We start from the raw sequence: 15,291 nt of genomic DNA, 5'->3' as shown, positions 1-15,291 counted from the left end.
CCTAGCTAATGCATGTATATTTCTCAGTAACTTTATCGACCTGTTTATTTTTATTTTGCATTGTGTTGTATATCTCAGCGCTTGCTGTTATTAAACATTCCTCAGCCTAGTTCTTATAATGTTATTTTATTATACATGTGGCTAGCTGCTAAAAAAAAACTTCACATTTTGCTTGATGTTTAAGTTTAAAAATTACATTAAAAATATATTTTTTTGTTTTGTGGCTACATGGACTTATTTGTGCATTTATAAATATGTCACTGTGTACAAACGTAGGCATGTATCACATGGAGGATTCCAAGGGGGCGGTCAGCCTCTCTGGCGCTGAATGCGACCTGCGGACACTAATTTTTGCCTGCTGTCTTGTAGTTTCTCACGGTTTCTCCTGGCATTCACTCATAATACTACGCGCCCCCCCCAAAACCGATACCCTTTTTAGCGATATTATTTTACACACTGGGCTATACAAATTTGCCTGTATTCCATATCCAAACGGTACATGTTTTTTTCCTACCGTTTTCTCTGAAATAATAATAATAATGATACGGTAAGTGCTTCCGGTCGCCATCTTGTTGCTTATCCTGAATGAGTGAAGAAGGGGGTTTGTTAGGAATAACTCACTGCCCTCTTCGGTCTCTTATTTTATATATTCGTGTCATTAAACACGATGTCCAAAAGACATCGGCTGGATTTAGGTGATGATTACTCATCTAGCAAAAAAAGGATGTCCTCCGAGGGGTAAGTTGGCCAGTGTTTTCATTGTTTGGAGGCGCAGTCGGGTGACCATAGTGATCGTGCCGTCACTGAGACCGAAGGGCTAGCGAGCTAGCGGTGTGTAGCCGGCAGAGCCACGCCGGCCGGCAGCGCGCTCGAAACCCCGCCGACCGGCCGCGCTGTCCGGTGAAAGCGCCGCTTTGTCCTTTGAATAGTTGCCATGGAAATGTGCTGTTGTTTTGATTCTCGCGTGGGGCTGGCGCGCGTTGGCTCCTTTATGCACGTGGATGGAGCGGCTCGCTCGGCCTACCTCGGCCGCACCGGCTCGTTTTGCCTGATGACTTTAGCGCCGTTAGCTTCGGCAAAAGTACCGCTGCTCTGTGTAATTAAAAAGTTATCTAGGCCGTCTGGCTTTCCGGTCGCCCGTTAACGTGTATGCTTGGTAATTATTTTTGTTTCGTCTGTACCACGGCAATCCGATTTACTGTGACATCGCCAGAGAGAAACAGTCGTTGGATTGTAAGTATGCTAGGCGTATCCCGTGTTTCATTCATTCAAAACACTGCTAATGCAGCGGGATTTTTAGTTGTATATATTTGTTAGGCTGTATCGTTGTCAAGTTCTTTTCAGACCAAGAACAGTGAGCTTGTGGTTGTACTTAAATGACACCGTACCTTGAAGCAGTGACGATTAAAAAAAAAAATCTTTTTTGTTGTGCTCCCCCGATGTTTGAGTGATTATTATGTGCGGGTGTAACAGCCTAATACACCATTTACTTGTTGCATAAATGGTGCATACATTTTTAACTCTTCAGGTCACTTTTCTGACCAGCCATAGCAAAATTTGGATCTATGTTGTTAAAGTGGTATTAAATTTGGCGTTTAAACCATGTGCTAACGGTAATCATAAAAAAGACAGAATGATCCTTGGTCTTCAGACAAGGTTCCCGGTGTGTACTAGACGTCATTGGTTGGTATTTCGTGTTTCTGCTGTATCTTTCTCTCCATCTCTCTCACTTCTTCATATTTCCCTTTTTCATTTGTAAAAGAGAACTAGTAAGGTTACTTAAGCTTTCAAGAACAAATTGCAGGTTTTAACCTTGCAGCACCTGATGGAGAATTTTATTTTAATGGTAATGAATGTGAAAGTGTCTAGCTCTGGAAGTTGTACCCTCCATAGTTGCAGTCTCAGCATCAGTACCTGATCCATGCTGAGGAGTCAGGATGAATTTTAAGTATCCCTAAGAAAAGACATTTCACTTGTAGTGTAGAGTCTTATGTAGCCATTTGTCACCCAAATAAAGTAATTTAGACAATTGCATAAAGTCAGAGTTAATCACTCTAACTGAAGGGTTTGTCTTACAAAATTCAGCTTTATTTTCTTTTTATTTTCTATTTTCTTTGAGCTTATAGATTTTTGTGTGACCATATTTAAGTTGTAGGAGAGTTGCAGTGAAAACTTAGCTTGCAGCTAAGTAACACTGACCCAGTGTTGTTGACACAGAGATGTGTTTCTGGAAAATTAAAAAGGAAACAAGTTTTTGGTCTGCTGCTAAATTGGGATTAAAGAAAGCCTCACATGACTTTTCAGTCTGTAATTAACATTAATCTCAACTTCCAACAACTTCATTATACACATTCATTCGTAATCGCTTGACCTAAAGAACCAAATGTACAGCAACTGGTAATGACTTATTAAATATGTGAAAATATCTGCTGGATGATGATTATAGCATGATAACTTTGTTTGTGATGTTTGAAACATTCAAAAAATGAGTTGCCCTTGCAAAAATCATGGGTTTGGAGACCAGACCATTTCTCTCTGTTAAACTTAGCAGCTTAGGGAAAAATCATGAAACTGTCAAAAAAAGAGGTTGGATGTGTAATCAGCTTCATGCTTGGCAGTCACGTGTGTTCATTGTGTTTTTATTTATACACGCGCACACACACACGTGTGTATGTGTGCATGCGTACCAACACATAATATATAAAGGCTGACATTTTTCTTCTGTTTTTAGTAAAATCTAGATGTCCCGAGAGTTTGAGATGTCAGAGCTCATTACTTCCTACAGCTATCAGAGTGAACAGGGCTTGTTGCAAAAGTTTTGTCTGTCTTATTCTGTCATATAGTCATGTCAGGTGTTCAAGGACTGTCTGATTTATTTTTGTGAATAGGGGATGTAGATATATAAACATGTCAGGGATCAGAAATGCTTGGTTTGATGTTGTTCTTTGATTTAAATTAACCAAAATAATTGTTTAAAAAGCACCTGTTTGTTGCAAAATTTTGATGTTTACCTTGATAAACCTATTCCTTTGTTCTTTTTAAATTCCTCTTTTTTTTCCAGCACCAAGCTCCAACATTAGTTATTTAGTACTAGGAAGACTAGAGCATCATTCTGTTATGTAAATTGGTAGTGGATTTCCATTCTACAAAAACGGATTGCATGGAAGGTTCTGTCACTTCTCTCTGAAAAGCGATCAATTTATTCTAAATTGGACAAGAGGTGCATTGTTTTGGAACAGTAACTCATTGATAGTTTTCAGGTTTTAATTAAAATTGGTGTTTTTTTTCCTCCTGATACCTTGTTAATACATCTTTAGTGGGATACTGGGAGGTGTAGTTTATATGGGGTGATTGAAACTGGACAGCACATTCCTCAAAGGGCCTTCTTCCTAGAGACTTGAACATTTGCAGAACAACTCTTCCATGCTTTTTCTGATGCTGTTCAATTCCTGTCCACAGCAAAGACCGCGACCGTGACAGAGACCGGGACGACCGGCCGAAGGACAGGGACAGAGATAGGGATCGGGACCGAGACCGGGACCGAGAGAAAGACAGCAGGGTACCTGGCAACCCTCCAGTCACACCGGCGATGGCGGGATCAGGGGTCTTGCCAGCAAGGTCTTTGCCCGTTCACCAGCAGATCAACCCGTTCACCAACCTGCCACATACTCCTCGCTACTACGAGATCCTGAAGAAGAGGCTACAGCTGCCAGTATGGGAGTACAGGGAGCGATTTACTGAAATCCTAGCTTGCCACCAATGCTTTGTGCTGGTGGGAGAGACTGGCTCTGGGAAGACTACCCAGGTGAGGCTGCTATCCAGTGGTCAAACTAAGTGGTCAGACCAGCTTCAGCGTGGAGGTGATGCATCGAGTAACGGTTTTAGCCCTCTGTCAGTGGAGATCTTCTCGTGATTTTGTGTGGGTGTCCTGCAGCTACTCTGGTCTCCTTTCACAGTTCAAAGACCTGCGCAGAAGGCTGTTGCTTCTCCGCTGACCTCCGCTGCATTTCAGCTCCCCCGCTGTTCTTGGGGGGGCGTGCTGGCAGCCTCAAAGGCCGCAGCCAGCTGTGGAATCTGGTGCAGGAATTGCACCTGCCGCCCCTGGGTGCAGGAGACACGTGAGGGCAGTGGACTCCTAACCAGATATGTTGCACGTCCACGTCCCTTGCTGGGGGGGGGGGGGGGCACTACCTTTTCATGGAACTGCTTCGGTAAACAGCCGGCCGTTTCACAGGTTGTCCTAGATCAGCGGATAAATAATGCAGTGCTTTAGGGACCTATGCGAGACGGCGCTGTGAAGAGAAGCAGGACGGTGCCCGCCTCCCCTCTGCCTTAATTCTCCTCTAGATGTTGGCACCTCATTACCTGGGCAGCCTCTGCTTTGCAAGCCCAGCCTCTGCCCTGGATGGCAGTGGATGCCGTAAACCTCTTCAGGTTGGGCTGGCGTTATCGGGCGGTGCAGGCTGGCTGCCCCCATCTCGCTCTGACCTTCAGGTCGGGCTTCCCGTGCGTCTGTGGCAGGTACGATGCCACGTGACACGGCCCGTTTGGGGAAGGGGCTCCTTCAACCAACGATTCGATTTTCATCGCAGCTCCTTCGGGTGGGTTCGCTGTGTTCGGTTTCCCCATGTTTCCCCCCTCCATGCTATGGGTGTTAAACGCGAGGAGTGTTATCCCATGCAGTGCAGAAGCTGGGATGGCACCAGCAGCCAGTCCTCCATGTTAAAGGCTACTACGGTGGAAGGAACCGCTTTCTAAATCTAGTTCCATTTTGGCACGTTTAATTTTTCAGCCCAGCCGCTTGCCTGCATGCCGACTGCGGTTCTTAATCTCCAACACCCCTCCACCCATCCAGCCCCCCCCCCCCCTCCTGCACAGTTCCACTTTGTATCTGTTTTGCTTCAGGGCCTTTTGTTTTTTCTTTTTACTTTAGAGCATTTCACAGGAATAAACTTTGCATCCGCAGGGAGCTGGAGACAGTCTACCTCTTCTGGACTCCTTTTTCTGTTCCTCTCTTTGCTTTGAGATGGAAACTATAGGATGGCTGTGGTGTTTCCCCCCTGCCTCTCAGGGGAGAGGGAGACAAGAGAAAATGTGGATCATTTCTGATGCACGCAGTCGTTCAGGCAGCTGGAAACAGGTTCTGGTCCATTGTTGGGTTAGTGTAAGCAATGCCTTTGTGCCCTCACAGATTCCCCAGTGGTGTGTGGATATGGTGCGGGCACTGCCCGGGCCGAAGCGGGGCGTGGCCTGCACGCAGCCCCGCCGGGTGGCCGCCATGAGCGTGGCCCAGCGCGTGGCCGACGAGATGGACGTCATGCTGGGCCAGGAGGTGGGCTACTCCATCCGATTCGAGGACTGCAGCAACGCCAAGACCTTACTGAAGTATGGAGCCTCTCCTTTGCTCCCTACGTGCTTCTCGGCCGGAAATATTCCAATTCAGATGATGAAAATTGCGTATAATATAATTATGCCTCGTGCTTCATTCTTAAAAAGTAGAGGAAACATCTGTGTTACTATTTCAGCAGTATGACATGCTGGGTTCTCCATGATAATACTCAGATATTTATTGAATTGGTCTTGTAATGAAGAAATGATTACTATGATACTATTGTATTTTAAAATTAACCAGCCTTGTAATTTTTTATTTATTTTTTTGCTCTAATCTACATCATCTTAATGTTATGTGAAACTAGCTGTTGTGTATATGTCCTGTTTATCCACCTGATAGGTACATGACTGACGGTATGTTGCTTCGGGAAGCAATGAACGATCCTCTCTTGGAGCGCTACGGGGTCATCATCCTGGACGAGGCCCATGAGCGCACACTGGCCACAGACATCCTCATGGGCGTTCTCAAGGAAGTTGTACGGCAGAGGGCAGACCTGAAAGTGAGTCCTTACAGAGCCCCACCCCTTCCTGCTGGAACCCTGCCCCTTCCTTAACCCTCCTCTTGTTGGAGCCCTGAACCTTCCTAACAGTGTCCGGCCCCATTCTTGGTGGAGCCCCCACCCCATCCCCCAACCCCCCCCCCCCCCCTTCCTTAGAGTTCCTCCCCTTACTGGTGGAACCCCTCCCCTTCTTGGTGGAGCCCCTCCCCCTTCCTTAGAGTCCCGCCCTTCTTGGTGGAACCCTCTTCCCTTCCTGGTGGAACCCCTCCCCTTCTTGGTGGAGCCCCTCCCCCTTCCTGGTGCCCCTCCCCCTTCCTTAAAGTCCCTCCCCTTCCTGGTGGAGCCCCTCCCCTGCCTGGTGGAGCCCCTCCCCCTTCCTTAGAGTCCCGCCCTTCTTGGTGGAACCCCTCCCCTTCTTGCTGGAGCCCCCCCCCTTCCTGGTGGAGCCCTGCCCCTTTCTTACAGAGTCCCGCTCCCACCATTCCCTTGCCCTTCTCCCCTGCTCTTCATGGAGCGCTGCCACTCCTTATCCCCACAGGGCACTTCCATGGCACCTCCCAGAGACCCTACTCCTCACACGTAGAACTGTTTTGTACCCCCGTTTCTTTTGTCGTCAGTCAGTGATGAAGTCACTTTGTGTGACATCTGTGTGGCCGCTGGGGAAAAGCAAAAGTAACACGCTCAGCTTGGTGGTATGGGGTGAGTCACTCTGCGCTGCTGAGGAGATTGTTACTACGTCAGCTTGTTTAAAGCCATCAATCTAGGAGGACTGGAGGCATGCTGTTTTTATAGATGGAATGTGCCGGACACATCTCCCATAAAGCAGATGGGTAATGACTGCTTGTTGTTAGGAGCAAATCAAAGGTTATACATGTGTTCAGAGACTGTTAAATGAGGTCTAGGTTATTCTAAATGATCTCTTGCCTGTGTCCCTTCTAAATCTAAAGTTTAATTCACCTTGATTAAGAGCAATTATGATGTTTTGCAGTGCGTAAAGCGAATAGCGAGACGATGGCCTGAAATATTTAGATTAAAAATTGAGAGCTGCTCCTACCCAGAATCCTAATGCGTTTTATCTAATGAGCCTGTTGGTATCAGTCCCTCCCCGAAGCACAGATCCAGGATGAGGCGCACACAAGCGTCACCATCGGGTTATATGTTCACGTCACACTGGTGTCCTCGTTAAGTGCTGGTTTTTGGCTTGAAACAAAGTCGGTAACTTGGAAACATCAGTGGTCCCACAACTGCCAGCAGCTGATTTTTGGCATCGTGCACCACAGACTTGGTACAAATAAGCCAAAATTATGGCTATTAAAGGCAAATTGTTCTTTAAGGGGAACACATTATGCGTATTTTATGTATCCTGTAAAAAATGCATATTATAAGCAATACTAGCAGTTGATGAGTTGCCACCTGATGAGTTAAAATTGTGACCTCTTACAACTCGACTCAGACGGTCTCTAGTCATTTCTTTGATAACCGTAGCCATGATGTGAATGCAGAATAAGGACATGAAAATGCAATAGTAGAGTAGCTGTGGGGTCACGTCCTGACAACGACTTTTTTTTTTTTTGTTCCTTTGAGCAAAGTTTCTAAATTGAATGGCTTAAGCGAGATCATTATGTTTACTTGTATAAAAGAACAAACTAAACTTTAATTAAATCTATAGGTGTCCTGTCTGGGGTTTAACCCTGCCATTGGTTCTAGATCGTAATGAACTTTACTCCATGAATATCAAAAGGATGGGCAGGAATGTAAACATACAAATGCTGAATCTGGCTTGCCTGCCGTCGGTAGGTGATCATCATGAGCGCCACGCTGGACGCGGGGAAGTTCCAGGTGTACTTTGACAACTGCCCCCTACTGACCATCCCGGGACGTACACACCCCGTGGAGATCTTCTACACACCCGAGCCGGAACGGGACTACCTGGAGGCCGCCATCCGGACCGTCATTCAGATCCACATGTGCGAGGAGGAGGAAGGGGACGTGCTGCTCTTCCTCACGGGCCAAGAGGTGGGCAGCTGGAGGACAGGGGGGTAATAAATGTGTTATTCTACACACGCATACGTATGATGGTCCTTCTGCCGGTCTGTGTGCCCCAGGTCCGTCGGGCCCCCCATGTTTGCAGCCCCGTGAAGTTACAGTATGAAGCAGGGCTTATCGCTTCACTTCCCCCCATTAGTGATGCATGGCGGCGTAACGAAATCAGGCTCTCCGACATCACTTTATATGCATAGGCAGATTGTGGAATGTCAACAGTTCAGTCTTGTGAGAATGAGTATGGGTAGTGTCCGGCAGAAAGTCAGCTGCAGTTGGTTTGTTAGCAGCTTGTTAATGAGCTATGTGTCATTAGGCAGGTCAGAGGTCAAAAGGAGTTGCAGGAGGTTTTTTTTTTTGTTGTTTTTCAGGTCCTCTGCTTTGGTTGGAGTAGAAAATTTAAATGGTCTTATTTTAATATTTGCTTACTTTAAGTTCTTAAAGCAGCCTGCTTTACAGTTGGCTGTATATTGGCTCCTTGCAGTTGGCTATTTTGTTGTGGGGGGGGGGAAAAAAGATACAGGCAGATATGGTGAAGTGACTTGATAGGGATTCACAATCGAAGCTAAGTTTCGCATAACTCACCAACCGTGTGTCATTGTTACTGCATAGCTGCGCATGTGACGTCGAACTGAAACGCAGAGGTCTAATTTACGATTCGTTTGTATGCACATTACGTACTTTTTGCCATTAGGGGTGTCCATGTATACTGTGCATGTGCAGCCGTGCCTTTTCGGTCTAGTGGACTTTTTGCGCTTGAGTGTGTGTAGTCTGGCTGTGTACAAGGAATGTATAGCGCGGTACTAGGTGTTTACAGTAGGTGGTATCTGCTGGTCTGTTGGAATATCATTGCTGTACACATGTGCTGACCAAGACCATTTGCATATACGGATAGATGTATACAAAAGTCGGCACACTAGGCTGTGCTGAGACCGTGACGGCTAGCGGACAAGTGAAGTATTAACTAGGATGGAGCCTTATGATTGGTGGAGAGTTTCCTGCAATCTCGATGTTCCTTGCTCTGAGCTCCGTTGAACTCCGTTCCTAAGGGGAAGTTGTGTGCGTCGTCAATATTCAAGACAACGGGACTTGCACTCAACACATTGTGTCCTCGGTGCTAAGAAATCATGTTTTTCTGGAAACGGTTCAAGCCATTCTGCACAATTACACCTTGGTCTTCCTCTCCATAGAACATTCTTGATGGGAAGATGGGGAGGGGGCGGGTCATATTACTGGCTCTGTGTTCCCCTCTGCGACCTGATGGTGGTGCTGCAGGACCAGCTGTCACCACACCAACCATCGCATCAGTGCTAGTTCTGTAGGGCCTAACGCTGAGTGAGGTTAGTGCTTATAGGAGGTTAAACATGCTACCAGGTGGGTGGTGTTTGCTCCCATGGTGCACTGATCCTGAACAACTGCTGTGAATATCCAAGAGTGTAAATAAGTGAGACTGTGAAGGTGCTGCATCGCTTTGGGAAAAGGATTTATGGATCTTTCCACCAGGGGCAAACTGCCATCTCTGTATTCCTGTCTGTACACCACCTTTCTAACACTGTTGCTCTTCATGTTGATGAGGTTCCATTTTTTGCCTTGTGTAAAGAATTAAGTAGCATCGTGGGCATCCTGCTTGCAGCGCAACATACCACAGATGACTAGTTCAGTATCTTTATCATCTGAAGCTTATTATCCTGCATATTGAAAGAAAAGGTGCCGTTTTTGTCCCATCTATTTAAGATGCTATTTGTTGGTGCCCGGCTTTCTGTGGTTGGCAGCCTTGTGATTGGCTGTGAGGTTCCATGGGAGTCCGCAGCATGTTCCCAAGGCTCTGGAGGACGTCTGCCATGCTGCCATTTTGGGCACATGTGGTAACAGTTTGCCAACAGTGACCCCACCCCCCCATCACATTGGTGATTATGATGTGGATGAAATCGATTGGATGGCCTCCAGGTGAGCCCCCTGCAGTTGGTCTGCTATTTGCTTTGGCAGTTAGATAATGTTGTCATACTTGCTGTGTTCCCTCCAGTGATTGGCTGTGTTTCGGGGGCGGGGACGGGGTTATATACAACCTTTCTGACTCCCATTCCCCAAATGAAGAAATGATCAATAAGAAACTGGTGTAGCGGAGCCAACAAATCTGACCATTACTTAGTGGAGAATGGAATGTTAATTCATTGTTAATTGGGGCTGCAGATGTTGTCTCCTAATCACTGTGTTTGTATTCAAGGGGAGATTTGGGGGATTTGGGATTAACTTGAAGCCTTTATATGCACCAATGTTTTGCTGGTATTGGTCCCTCAAGGCTATAAATAGATATTTAAGCATTGCCTATTGCCAGTGTGAACACCAGAATGAGATTTATAGCCAACATTGTTGAACAGAAAATGCCGAAAGCTTTTAGTCATGAATGGGTTCAACCTTGATGCCTTGTTCCCCCCCCCTCCTGCCCTTCCCCCCTTTGTTTTTGGCTCTAGTTCCAAATTTAGACAAGCCATCTGTCCCTCTGGTACAGGAAACTAGATTGGGTGCTTATGGAGCACACAACATCAATCACTGCACCTTAGCTATATTTATATTTGTAGGTTTTTTTTTTCCCTCCCATCCTGTTTACAAGAAGTAATTAAAGGAGCGAACCAAATCTGTAACAGGATTACACTGTCCGTACCAGGCAGCTCTATGACATTGCTCTGCACCCAGCCCCAGATTCCAGGCCATTCCGCTGTAAAGATACGTGGGTGATACGATCTTGACTCCTTTGGTTTGCTGGGGATACTAATATTTTCAACGGAGCCAAGAAGGCCAATCCTGATGCGTGTTGTTTATCATGTGAGCCTTGTTGTCATGTTATGGCGCCATCAGTCTGTTCAGAAAGCCATTCTGCTGTTACATTGGGTCAGGGAGACTTCTAACCTGCTGCGGTCAGGCGGGCAGGTATGCGGCAGCATAGCCATCCGTCATTTGCGTAGTAAATTTTGCCCCTTGACGGCTTCCGTCGACAGCGAGGCCGCGGGGAGTCTGCCGAATTTCCTCAGGTGCAGCGGGTGCTGGCAGGTCCCTGCCTCGCTGGGCCTCGTCTTCGCCACTGGCGAGATCGCGCCCGGGGATGGCTACCAGCGCCGGGCGCCGCGTGACAGCCACCAGTCGCCCACGCTAATTGCGTGAATCATCTTTCAGGAAATCGACGAGGCCTGCAAGCGGATCAAGCGGGAGGTAGACGACCTGGGGCCTGAGGTGGGGGACATCAAAATTATCCCGCTGTACTCCACATTGCCCCCCCAGCAGCAGCAGAGGATCTTCGAGCCCCCTCCCCCGGTGAAGCCTAACGGGGCGATAGGAAGGAAGGTACGTACAAGGGGCTCAGGTACAGCCTCTTGAGTTGTTTGATGGAGGGATTTTGCCTGGGCTTCTGGTGCAGAACTGACTCACAGCATATGCTCCTGCCGCACCTCCCCCAAGTACGAGTCGGCAGAGTGATAACTGGAACGTTACTCGGATGTCTGGGGCGGCACCGGTGTCTGCTGTCCACCCGCTCCACCGCTGCCTGGCCAAGTCCCCGCCGTGGCTCGGAGGACCGAGACCGAAAGCTTATCTCGATGCCAGAGGAGCGGCATGAATTATAGATGCGTGCCGCTGTGCAGCTGCGTGTTTTGCGCCACACCTTGGCACCCCCGCCTTCGGCCGTCCCGCCGACTTCGATTTCATCATGCTGTCGATTCTCGGAGATAGCGGCGGCGGAGCCTGACGCGTTTGCCGTTTTTGTTTCGCCGCTGATTTAAAAAAACGAGCCCGTTGCAGCCGCGGTGCCTCCCGGGGCCGCGGCTCCCTTGGCCGCCGATCTGACGGAATATTGGCTTTGATAGTCACGGGTAAATTTGCAGACATTTACCCCCAACGTCAGATGGCTCTTTAATGAGTAGTTCATCTGCCATGCTTCTCCAATACCATCCCATTGATCTGTCACCATCCGTGCAGAAAGATTATTCTTCAAATCTTGATTTCAATAAAGCTACTACCTGTTCCCCCCCGCCTCCTCGCCTAACATCACTGGGGGGGGGGGGGGGAGATTAGATGTGTTAGCTACCATCCCATAAAAGGAAAGGCATTAATAACAATCAGCACATTCAGCACATTCTCCTCTTCCATTCTTGCTCGACCTCCCTGAACCGCTCGGTGTTTACACAGGCTGAATCTTCCATCGTGTGATTGCCTTAAGCTGCGGACAGATTTTTATTTTATTTCGCTCTCGCCCATTTTTGCAGAAGGTGTTTGAAGGCATGTCGACATAAAAGAGGGGCATTGGTGTGTGTGTGTGGGGGGGGTGCTGTTTTTGAGAGGCACTTGGTTTTTTGAGATGCCCTAGTTTGCCATATGGAGTGGGGAGTCTGGCAGTCACATTCACGCGCTCCACATGCTCCCGCTTGTTTCGCTATACGTCCACCCCCCCCGCCACCACCCCCGCCTCGCTCCACGCGCACCTCCTCAGTCATCCTGGGCGACTCCTGTTCTTTGATGAGCTTAAATTACCTTGTTAAAATGTCAAGTTGTCAGAACTGGAATGTATATACGGTCCGTGCGATGCAAATAAGTGGCGGGGGGGGGGGGGTTTGTGAACGGCTCAGAAGGGTCAGGTTATTGATGCGGCCCCCTCCGCCCCACACACACAGTCACCTTCCCACAGGTACCCAGTCGCTGCTTCCGCATTTTTAATATCGCAGGTTGAAGAGTTCCTCGGTTGCCAGGTGACGGCTGGCATGTGGCCCCTCCCCCCTTCTCCGTAGGCGTAGCACGGCGTGGTTTCGGTGACCGTTCCATGCCGGCACGACGCCCTTCACCGTAGGTGCCTGGTCTGTGGAGGGCTGGCTCTGAGAGGGGGCAATTTTCTCAACACCTATGGGTCACTAAGTGTGGTTAAGCACTCTTAATCTTCGGCACGCTCGGCCGGGCGGTTCGCCACTTTAATTCTAATGGGGGCTTTTTAATGGGGACAGGCCTCCTTTGAAGGATAATACTAGTGGCACTTCAGATGTTGCCCCTGCTGGTGATGTTGCTTGAGGTGCTAAAAAGAGTTTTAATATATTTTTTTGTGTTTTAAATTTTGTTTATATTTTTGCATAAGGAAATGCTTCCCTGAATGCTATGGGGAAAATAAAATGTATTAGACGGCCAAAATATTGACGGGTGAAATGTCCATTTTTCCCAAGCACTGGAGCCATGTGAGTCTTTGTTTGCAGGCCGAGGACTGTCAATCACTGGGGCGCCTCTTTTAGTGGCGGGTTGGACCTAGTGACAAGCGGGGCCAGAGATGTGATGTTTATCATTCTGTAAATGTCAGTCAGGGTGAAGGCGTGCGCGTCTGTGTGTGTTCTGTCGGTTTAGATCGTACCTGGACCCATATTCCCTCCCTTATGGCCGGTTCCTGCTCTTCTCCACGGATTGTCAGTGTAACAAGGCTGAGTTATGTGGGCTTAAGGGCTGAGAAATGGAACGGTCCAAGGCATGAATAAGCGAGCGCCGCAGGCTTCTCTCCGGGGAGCGGAATTGGCTTTTAAAAAGGCAGGATGTAGAGCTCAGTGTGGAGCGGCACAGTTTCCCAGCTGGGGGACCACAGGTGCCCTGCCTCTTGCATGCGGGCTGTACGTCACTAGCGCCTGACCAGAAGTGCTCTTTAAAATGGCGTCATCGAAAGAATTTTGCGAGCCGCGGGGGGTGGGGGGGGGAGCTCTGGTGGCTTGCGGGAGATGGGGGGGGGGGTGGTGGTGCATGATGAAGGGTTCCAGCCAACCAGCGCAACAAAAACTCCAGGAGATCTTGGCGTTCTGTGTCCCGGTCTGGGGAAGGGGGGGGGGGGGTCTGGGGGCAGGCCGCCGAGCAGGCATGCACTCGGGCCCCCGCATTAAAGCTGATGAATTGATGGGGTCGCTCAAATGCCAGCGCTCCAGATACTTGTGTATCATTTGCGGCAAATGAGGTTTATGAAGCAGAACGAGATGATCGAGAAGGTCAGTCTAAGCGGAAGATGTGCACCGCTCACCTCTGGCCCATCCAGGCCTCCCACCACTGTACCGACAGGAAGAAATACCACACCTGGTTAATCGAGCATTTTCTAATTCAATTTATACAGGGGTGAAGATCTCGTCCTCGGTTATGAAGGTGTGCCAGTTTGAATATCAAGCAGTGCCTTCTTTTCTAAGTTAGTCTAGTGCTGTTTTTGGGATTGCTGAAGTAAGTTTCAACGTGTAAGGAGCTGGATCTGGAGAATGATGCTCTTTGTAGAAATCCAGAAGATGGAAGATGTTCAGCAGAAACCCAAGTTACAGGTCCTTGTAGTTCTCAACCTGCAGTGGTGGAGCTTGGAGAGAGACAGAGAAGATACTGGCGTCTTGTGTTTTACGCTCCACCAGATAAAAAATTCCTCCTCCCCTTTTCACTTGCAATCAGCAGACTTTCCCTGGAGAAATTTTGTTAGTGTTTCTGACTCTCAAGAATTTTGGAGTTTCTTAAGCCCTTTAGTTGCAGCTTTTCAGCATCAAGTGGTCTTATTGAATGTTTCCTTTTCATATAATTTTTGTCTGGGCCCTTTTCGTTTGAGAGAAGGGTGAAACAAAAATAAATGAGCAGAGGGCACACAGCTTTGATGTGCTGGCGCTCCGAGGTGAATAGCTAGGACGCCTCCATGTCTCCAAGCTGTACATTACGACGTGTCCCTAATAAATACAGCTGTAATGTTGCTAACTTTAGACTTGTAAATTTAATCTTGTTCTTCCCCTCGTTTTCCCCTGGTGTAGCACTCTTGTGAAAATATGATGCGGTGAGGCTACCTTTCTCAAATAATTGCAGTTTCTCAAAAAAGATAATTAATTTTAATGCAGCTTATATATCCTTTCAAAGTTGGTTTTGAGCACTCCTTCCGTTGTCATTTTGAGTGATTTTAATTCGGCCTACTGCACTTTTCTCTGCCACATGACGCTTGTACCTCCAGGGGAATGAATCATCCTATATTTTGTTTTGTTTCTCAAATATGACAGGGTTTGTTTTTCGGGAGCAATTTACGGTTTGATTTACTGTGGCTCTCTCGCATTCTCATCTCTAATGGCTGCAGTTTTGACAAAATAATGAATTCTGAATGTGGGAGCTCTCCGATTTTGACATTAGTCTATCATCGGCGTATCGCTTTTGCACTGAGGGAAAAAATGAGGGTTACGTAAATAATTATTGGAACTTTTTTTGTCAGAAGTGCGGTTCAGGAAAGACGCGAGAAGTTTAACTTGCAAAGCTAGTTCGGGGCAGCCAAGTGTCGGCAAGGAAGCCCAAAGAGGAGCCTCCATCTCCGATTGCCTAAGGTCGATTCATCTTGATTGCCCTG

At 47.8% G+C, this 15,291-nt stretch overlaps 1 protein-coding gene across 6 annotated transcripts in view; it reads left to right on the top strand.

The window, feature by feature from the left end:
- The window catches only part of dhx15 (DEAH (Asp-Glu-Ala-His) box helicase 15), a 28,706-nt gene that overhangs the window by 2,941 nt on the left and 10,474 nt on the right, over positions 1–15,291 (top strand). For 2 of the 6 annotated variants that reach the window (XM_072697644.1, XM_072697643.1), the window contains exons 2-6: positions 3,460–3,805; positions 5,192–5,385; positions 5,732–5,891; positions 7,689–7,907; positions 11,103–11,270. In XM_072697644.1, the coding sequence (XP_072553745.1) occupies positions 3,590–3,805; positions 5,192–5,385; positions 5,732–5,891; positions 7,689–7,907; positions 11,103–11,270 (957 nt within the window). In that variant the 5' untranslated portion in view covers positions 3,460–3,589. The other 4 variants (XM_023832325.2, XM_023832323.2, XM_023832324.2 and 1 more) reach the window with 4 other exon arrangements.

This window comes from Paramormyrops kingsleyae, chromosome 12 (genome assembly GCF_048594095.1).
Source record: "Paramormyrops kingsleyae isolate MSU_618 chromosome 12, PKINGS_0.4, whole genome shotgun sequence".
Classification (NCBI taxonomy): domain Eukaryota; kingdom Metazoa; phylum Chordata; class Actinopteri; order Osteoglossiformes; family Mormyridae; genus Paramormyrops; species Paramormyrops kingsleyae.
Note: the sequence above shows the minus strand (reverse complement) of the source record. Positions and strands in the feature narration are given on the sequence as shown.